A 9018-nucleotide genomic window follows, 5' to 3' on the forward strand; every position below is an offset into this window, starting at 1 on the left:
ACCGAGCGCAGAGCCATCGCTCCGAAGGTGCGTTCAGGTTCCACGGCATAGATAAACTTCCTAGTTTCGCCTTCGTTTTGTCACCTTACATGAAATGGACAGACAATTTCTTACACTTCACATCTTGCAAGTTGTTCCATATTAAAACTATTGATCGTTTCGTTGGCATTCTTAAATTCGCGATCAACTGTGTGTTACACGAAAAAATGTTATTCGGAGCCACGAAAAACATGAGCCACACTGTCTTGTATCGGATCGACAAACAAGCCTTATTTCCAGCTGATACGTTTTCTTCTGTATTTTATGTCCTTTACCATCACATGTTTATCCTGAACACTATTTGGGCGAATGACTTTTCCCCGACTTCTAGGTTTGATTTGTCTTTGTGCTTCCAGTGAGCTGAAAGAGGCGCACCTCAACAGGCAGCCCCTGCTAATCGAGCGCCTATAGCGCAAGCGGAAGAGCTACAAGATGGCGCAGGCAATATTTGAAGTGCTAGAAGGTAGGAATAATGTGTTAATAACCGCGTAACTACAACTGCAATTAAACGCGAGTGTGTGTTTTAAACAACGTCAATGTCGTGTAACAATTACTGTGTGCGGAAAACTCATTTGGAAACGATGCAATGCGTCTGCTGGTGTTATAACAATCAAAACATCCCATAGAGGGGACAGTGACTGACTGTCAACAAACAGATGATCTGATTTTCAAACCTTTCAAAAAGGACTTGTTATGATTGTACGCCATTGTCATAGCACTGCAGGCAGGCAGTAAAAAGACGTGGGTCTCTTCTTGCTACTGAGACTGCTTGTTACAGTTTTGCAGCAGGCCCTTGTGTTAAAAACACACTGTATATTTGCTACAGCACTGTGAAAGACTAATGGTGTGCCTGTGTTAGTCAGCTAGCTTTGTGTGCGTTGTTGTCCTGAGACTTTAATCATTACTAGCATCATGTTTGTATAAAATATTGCAAAACGCTCTTGTGTAATTATTCTAGAGTAAGTAGAGGTGAAGTGGCTGGAAAAAAAAAAACTGTATGTAAAGCTTCTAATCTTGATTTGAAGCCTGCATTTTTTTAAAAATTTTGCATATGAATGTTCATATGATTGTTATTCAACCCCCATTTTAAACTCTGTTGAAATGTGTTTTAACAAGACCCAGGATCCCATCCATCTCCGGGGCCAGATAGTGTCCTTTCCCATCAGCTTATGACCTACAAAAAGACTCAAAAACCAAATTTCAGCGAAACATGCAGCGCACAAGTGCCCAGACTGCAGTGGAGATTTGCAGCGTGTGACTTATTAACGTGTTTCTTCGCCCTCCTTCCGTTCTCCCTCTCCAGGCATGGACAACCAGACGGTGCTGGCGGTCCAGTCTCTGCTGGATGGCCAAGGCGGAGTTCCTGACCCGAACAACCAGAACGTTTCGGGAACGTCCACCATCCAGTCAATGGGTATTTAATTCAAACACAAAAAATGCCATCTTGACCACAGCATCAATTTAATGCAAAAATATAGTTTTTAAAAGAAGCAGCCCACTTAGATTTAATAGGTGAAGGTGTAATACAGGAACTTGTATTCTCTTGGGTCACCGTTGCCGGGTGACAAGAAGCACTCAGATATTGTCACTGTCATGTTTCATGTTAAAGATGAGTATCCTGTCTGTGATGCAATAAACATATTTGTTTCCTGATAAAATATTATGTTGAGTTTGTAAATGTAGACGTAAACAAAGAAATCCACTCCTTCAATATACAGCATTTTCTGCGTGAAACAGCGTTTTTGCTCTTTTTTTTTATTAAAGAGGTTAATGTTTTATTTACTTTTATTTGGATATGTTTGTTTATTCATGCAGCTAGTCACAAGTCGGCCGCAAATATGCTTATTACTGGTTAGTGCTTGTTTAGTAGCTGCATTTAATTTTGTTTCTCCCTCTGGCCCTCGGAGCTGTGTTGTCGGGGGTAACGGGACCCGGCAGGAACAGCAGACTGGTCCCAGTTGAGTGTCAAGATTTCAGGATGATTCAGAGACCTCTAAGGAGTTCAGAATTGAAATGATCTTTAAATTTGCCAGCATATTCATGGAAACAATATTTTATTCACAGGGGAATTCTGGATGTTTGACAGCAGCACACAGCGCCACAAGACTGTTATTCCTCTTCTCCATTGCTCCGTGTGCCTTAACCCTCCATGTTTGTCCTCCCTACAGACGACGAGGATGTGTTCCTGTGTGGAAAGTGTAAGAAACAGTTCAACTCTCTGCCAGCCTTCATGACACACAAGAGGGAGCAGTGCCAGTCCAGTGCGCCCTCCCTGTCCACAGTGTCCTTGGCCTCAACCAACGCGTACACACCCGTCCCATCAATCAGCTCGGGACCACAGACTCCTGCCAACAGACAGGTGATTGACGAACTGTTTCCAAGTAACATCAAGTTAACAGTGAATCAGTTAGTCGACACATGTACCAGGAAGTGCATACGTCCATAACTGCAACGGTAGTATTCAGCAGAGGTGATCCAGTCGTGCTTGATTTTTCACTGGTTTGTGTTTTTTTTTTTCTGAACCCAAACCACAAATTGGATTCATACGTTTGCGTGTATTACTCTCCACTTCGACACCAGGTATCCACCTACATCACGGTCCCTCCGTCCCCTCTGACGCACACTCTGGTCCAAGGCAACGTGCTGGTCAGTGACGATGTTCTCATGTCGGCTATCTCAGCCTTTACCTCCATCGACCAGCCCATGGCCACCATGCAGACGCCTATACAGGTATTACAGCACAGCGCCACATAGTAGATACATCACATCCCTGCCAGGCACTGTGTCGCATGTTCTTTTTATAAAAGCCACCACAGTATGCATACACCATAACTTCACTGATATCTTTTTTTAATTTCAGAGTAACTTGAGCATGCACACAGCTGGTGTATCCTATCTGCAGCACCATCATCACCATCATCATCATCACCATCATCACCAGCAGCAGCAGCAGCAGCAGCAGCAGCAGCAGCAGCAGCAGCAGCAGCAGTCGTCCCACCCCCTGCCCTCCAGCCAGGCTCCAGCACACCCCCTGCCAGCTGGACAGCCCTCGCAGCAGTCGCTCTCTTCACAAGTCCCAGTGAGCCACAGCAACTCAGTGGTCCAGGTGTACAGCGCACTGCCCCATATGGCTGGGGGTGGTGGTGCAGAGATCCACACGCTGGGCCTGCAGCCCTTCCATCCTGTACAAGTGAGTGAAGCTTGCTGTGTGGCCACCGTCACTGTATTCATTATGTCACTCGGACCTTTTGGTGCCGTGTGAGTCTCAAGGCTGAAAGTGAAAAGCAGCAGAAGACAAAGCACTGAGGCTGTGTCCCCCCCCCCCCTCAGGTGCCCAGTCAGTGTGTGGAGAGCCAGTCGTTCACCACGCCTCCTGTCTACAGCCCCGGGAAGCAGTGCACCAAAACAAAGATCTGCAGCATCACCACCAACCTGACAGAGCTGGGCGACTTTGAAAAGGTCATCATCCCCAAACGACCAAGGAGCAGCAAAAAAAGCCCAGACGGAGCGACAGGTACGTGAGGGAAGAGTTTCAGACGACACTGATCAGTTAATTAAACGGTCCACGGATTGGAACTCTCTGATGATCGTAGGATAAATGCTCATTCACCGAATTTCACTCAGCAGAGCAGCTGAAAGGAAAAGGTCCAAAGCTGAAGTGTAATTTCTGCGACAAAATCTTCTCCAAAAACTTTGATCTTCAGCAGCACATTAGAAGGTGAGTGACTGGCCAGCATGATACACTGTACCCATCAAATAAAAAACCTTAAACCCAGACGAAAGGGAATCCAGTTCTGACGTCTCACCATTTCTTCCTACAGTCACACAGGAGAGAAACCGTTCCAGTGCATCGTCTGCGGACGAGCCTTTGCCCAAAAGTCCAATGTGAAGAAACACATGCAGACACACAAGGTTCACTGTAACACTTTCTGGCATAAATCCAGTGTGTTTTTAAACAAAGTCTGTACTGTCCACACAAAATGTATGTGTGCATGTAAAAGATCTTAAAGTTAGTCCAACCCCAACAGAAGTCCAACAGAAGCTCCTCTCTTCGACAGAAAACACTGAAACGGCTCGTCAGCAGTTGCTCCTTTAATTCTGTGACTTTGTGACATCACACCATGTCACACATGTGCTTAATTTATGCCTAACAGCTATTTAAGTCATGTTAGAATTGATTTTGTGCAGCTGCACTGTTGTTGTTAGCGGTGCCGGGTCGGGTTGGGTGTGTGTGTGTGTGTGTGTGTGTGTGAGCTGACCAATCAGAGGAGATTGAGTATTTGGAAGGGGGGGATCTTAGAGAGACAGGAGCTAAAACAGTTTGACAAAGTTGATGTGTTATTTTAAGCCATCAGGCATGTAAAGCTGTCCCAGTACTAACCCAGAACTAATTATGAACCTGTGTGCCCCCTTAGCTATTGTTGCTGTACCTGCTTAAGTGCCATTACGCAGCATAGTGCAAACAGCACAGTTATAACAACTGTTTTTACGTTAAAGGTGTGGCCTATGGGAGTGGCCAGCACAGTTTCAAGATTACCAATCACAGTAAAGGTGGTACCAATGCCATCCAATGAAGAGGAGGGAGGCGGGGAGCAGCAGCAGCAGCAGCAAGGTGAAGTGGAGGAAGAGGGGTCACAGCAGCCGAACATTCAAACACAAGCAGAAGAGGAGGCAGCAGCTCAAACAGGTAATGTTTTAAATACGCCTTACATTCAAATAGTAATTCACTCAGAAACAGATCCGCTGAGTGGCCTGTTTATTAGATACCAGCCAAAACTAAAAGTCAAACACACTAGGATGCAACACATCCTACTTCCACATGCTACTCGGAGGACCAAAAAGTGATTTTTCAGTAAAATCCGGCGCCTCGTTACAGAAGCTCCACAGGAGCTGGAGGAAAGTGTGACGGAGGCTCAGGCCGATCCAGAGGGCAGCCGAGGGGAAGCCATGCAGAACGGCCATCCCCAGGTACAGATGCAGTCCAGCCAGAACCCACAGTGCCAAGCTCCAACCAAGCAGATAGTCGTGATCGACAGCTCCTACCAGTGCCAGTTCTGCGCCAGCAAGTTCAAGACCTACTTCCAGCTCAAGTCCCACCTGACGCAGCACAAAGGGGAGCAGGTGAGCGCAGCGGGAAGGATGTGTGGACAGATAATACAATCAAGTGACCACGATCTTTGATTTTTATTTTATTTTTTTTTTCCAATATGTGGAAGTTTCCTATCTCAGTGTGTTTTTATTCCTTAGTGTCTGTAATAGGAAGTGGTGGAACCGTCCATGCACAAATACAGAAGGGATATGCATTAAACGGAAGGGCAGTGAATGGGGTGAAACATGTAAAAACACTACGTTTGTGTGATCTTACGCGACGTGAGATGAACGGCCGCTCTCACTTCCCGGCAGGTTTACAAGTGCGTGTTGAAGTCGTGCTCCCAGACCTTCCAGAAGTTGGATCAGTTCCTGGAGCACATCAGGACGCACCAGGAGCAGCTGACCTACCGCTGCCACCTCTGCAGCAAGGTGTTCCCCTCACTGTTTGAACTGGGGGTCCACCAGTACTCCCACTGCTTCTGCCCGCAGCAGAACACGCGCAAGGAGACCACCGTCTACAGGTCAGCACAGCCACCCGTCGTTGTCTACTGCCCGTTTTTAGCAATCGATTTGCAAACTATATGTATTTATTAGGCATTTTTAAAGGTTTCCGTCTTCGGTAAGACTGAATGGGGTTGGGGCTGAGTGCCACAGACAGGGACAGGGGAGAGACGGGGTTAGGGAAGTTGGGAATAGAAAGTACAGGGAGTCTTTTGTTTTTTAGGATTTGTTAAAACTAGATGAGCCAACCGTAACCTTTGCAGATTTTGCCACAGAGACATTCAAAACAAATTCAGTATCCTTTGCCTCTGGGAACTAAACTGAGCCTGGTGGACTTCTCTTCTTCTTCTCTGCTGTTCATACTGATTATAGAAACAAATGTCAAAAATCTGACCCTCCTCCCTCAAGGCTGCAGTTTGTCCTCAGCTGCTTTTACAGCCTCGTTGGAACGTTGAAGTTCTGCATATTTACAGAAACCCAACAAAGTTTATGACTTTACACTGCATTCAGTTGAGTATAGGTCAAAAATGATTTGTGGGTTGTGTCTGGTATGGCTAGTCAGCTGCTGTAGTTGGTTTGCGCAGCAGTCACCGCCCTCTTTCTCGTGTTTACTTCAAGGTGTGCGAAGTGTCAGAGCAGGTATTCTACCCAGGAGGCACTGGAGCAACATCTGCTGACGGCCTCACACAGCTTCCCCTGCCCACACTGTCAAAAGGTACCACACACACCGATGTGGACACATGCAAGCTATGCGAGTCCATGCTTAGGGGTTCGAAAGCTTTAGGGTTTCTGTTTCTCGTGTGACATTTTAAGACTCTCCCTTTTCCTTCTCCCCGTCAGGTTTTCCCGTGTGAAAGGTACTTCAGACGCCACCTCCCCACTCACGGCATCGGAGGGAGGTTCAAGTGTCAGATCTGCAAGAAGGCCTTTAAGACAGAGCACTACCTCAAGCTGCACACCCGTATCCACTCAGGTCAGAAGGGCTGTCGTGAAGGGCTCTTCTCGTCCCTCTCATATGATTTGGATGGAGGCCCCAGTCAGCGGCTGATGTGTTGCTATTTCTGCTGCCTGTTTAGCCATGACGACTGTTGCTGCTCAGGCTAACAAACGTTCTGCTCTTTAATCCTATCAGAGCAGACCATTTTGCCACGTTTAGACAGAAGAGCCAATTGTTAAAACAACTAATGGCTTCATTGTCCCTTAATTACATCTGAGTAAACACGTCAGCTACTATCTATTCGAGCACCTTCGAAGGCAAAGCAATTACAGAGAATTTGAACACTTGAATTGTGTTCCCCACCGCTTGTATGCCATGTCATCAAAGTAGTTACTGTGCATCTAAATCATTAATCGAAGCAAAGGTGTGACTTTGACGCTGAATTCCATTTTCCAGGTGAAAAGCCATACAAATGCTCCCTCTGTGAGGCGACGTTCAACAGGAAGGACAAAGTGAAGCGACACATGCTCATCCACGAACCCTTTAAGAAGTACAAGTGTCCCTTTAGGTGAGGCTCCTCAGTGGTCCCGCTTTTAATTCCTTCTTCTCTCCTTCCCTGTTGGATTCTTTTCGTTTTTTTTTCTACATCTAACTTTCTCTCCTTTCCCTTTTCTCTTGTACATTCCTATCCCTTATTTTTAGCCTTATTTTTCTTTCGAATCTCGCCTTCCCGTCTGCCTCAGCTTTCTTACATGTTATTTAATTTAATATTATGCTAACGCTTTGTTTGGTTTAACTCCCCAGGACACACGTAGGCTGCACCAAAGAATTCAACAGGCCGGACAAACTCAAGGCCCACATTCTGTCACATTCTGGTGAGAGAACAATACCTGAGATTTTTTTTAATAGAAAAAGATGATGTTCTCATAGATAGTAAGCAGTGTGTTCTCATAGTAATAATGAATCATCCACCCATTCCAATCAATCTTAATCATCCAGTCTGGGAGCAGAGTGTATTTGACCAATTCAAATACTGTTGCATAAATGACCTGAGACTTGGTTGCAAATTGAATTAAATTTGATTAAGTTATACCACTAGGATCTTTGGGTGAAGTACCCGCTTTCTACCCATAGATCCGTTTAAAATCCTATAACTGTGTGTGAGGCCTCAAAAACGACAAATTCTCATCAAGTCCTCTCTCCTCAGGTATCAAACCCTACAAGTGTCTGTTCTGTCAGAAGGCGTTCAGCCGCAGAGCTCACATGCTCGAGCATCAGCAGTCCCACACAGATAACTACCGCTTCAGATGCCCCACCTGCAACAAGGGATTCACCAGGCAAAGCTACTACAGAGATCACAAGTGTCCCGCCGCTGGGAACGGGACAGGATCCGACGGAGGGACCGGAGAGGCCGAGGGAGACGAGGTCGCGGGAGAGCCGATGGCGGAGGAGAAGGACGGAGGGGATGACGGCAGGAGAGGCAGGTTCGCGAGAAAAGCAAAAAGGCCAAGGACTGGGGGAGACGACGGAGACAAGGACGACAGCTCAAAGGACAGCCAGGAGCACGAGGAAACACACGGGGAGGAAGAGGAGGACGAGGACGAGGAGGAGGAGGAGGATGAAGAAGAGGAGGAGGAGGAGGAGGAGGAGGAGGAAGGACAGGGGAGGAGAGTGGATGAGGGTTGTCAGGCTGCAATGTCCATCGCCTCCATTGAGGGACAGACGGAAAGAGGGGAGGAGGATGACGGGATGGAACATGGCGGCGAGGCTCTGGAGCAGATTCAGAGCAATGACCAAAACTGTTTGCAGCAGCCATGTTTGTAGTTTTAAACATCATCTTCATTGGAACGGGTCCAAATACTGGACACGGACCAAACACACTCCATTCATTTTTTGAAAAAAAACAAAAAAAAATCAGTAATCTCTGGGAAATTCTCTCATTATTTGTTTTAAATTAAAACATTATTTATATTATACACACTGCTTTTACTGCGTTCACTGTAAATCATTTGTGGGATATAGTAACTATATGGCCAAAATAACCAGTGCACCATTGTTGTGTTCCTGTGTGCAACCTTTGTGCAAATGAAGGCACAGTGGTTCATTTCAAATGATACGATGTCAAAAGCAATGGCAACATTTTCCTCTGATTTTGTGTCACAATAACTAATTTATTTAAAGTTTTAAAGTATATTTGTGCCCATATAAATGTCATTGCAAACCCTTTTACTGTGACGTGTGATCAGTTTGATACTTAGTTTTCTGTTTAAGGGTCGTCGATATAATGTGGGCTGGATCCAGCCGGCATTCTCAACTTATCACGGCCACCGTTTGGGGGGCGGGGGGGGAGAACATGAACTGCCTACATTAAATCACATTTAACATATATTTATATATTTTAAATGTGAATTTTTTAAAACTGTTTATATATTCATTTGTTTATTTAACCT

The 9018-nt window shown here is 45.8% G+C and overlaps 1 protein-coding gene across 2 annotated transcripts; it reads left to right on the plus strand.

Moving 5' to 3' along the window:
• Window positions 1-82: 82 nt before the first annotated feature.
• znf341 (zinc finger protein 341) lies at window positions 83-8797 on the plus strand. 2 transcript variants are annotated; one of them, XM_037102798.1, is made up of 16 exons: window positions 83-502; window positions 1343-1453; window positions 2208-2398; window positions 2620-2769; window positions 2900-3229; window positions 3370-3553; window positions 3664-3757; window positions 3861-3951; window positions 4537-4726; window positions 4916-5160; window positions 5443-5651; window positions 6250-6346; window positions 6472-6604; window positions 7025-7136; window positions 7373-7443; window positions 7776-8797. In XM_037102798.1, the coding sequence occupies exons 1-16, from the start codon at window positions 472-474 to the stop codon at window positions 8390-8392; spliced, it is 2856 nt and encodes a 951-aa protein (XP_036958693.1). In that variant the 5' UTR covers window positions 83-471; the 3' UTR covers window positions 8393-8797. The 2 variants fall into 2 exon arrangements, with proteins under 2 accessions (XP_036958693.1, XP_036958694.1); XM_037102799.1 differs by having other exon boundaries at window positions 84-502; window positions 3667-3757.
• Window positions 8798-9018: the final 221 nt, after the last annotated feature.

Source organism: Acanthopagrus latus, chromosome 7 (genome assembly GCF_904848185.1).
Source record: "Acanthopagrus latus isolate v.2019 chromosome 7, fAcaLat1.1, whole genome shotgun sequence".
Taxonomy (NCBI): Eukaryota; Metazoa; Chordata; class Actinopteri; order Spariformes; family Sparidae; genus Acanthopagrus; species Acanthopagrus latus.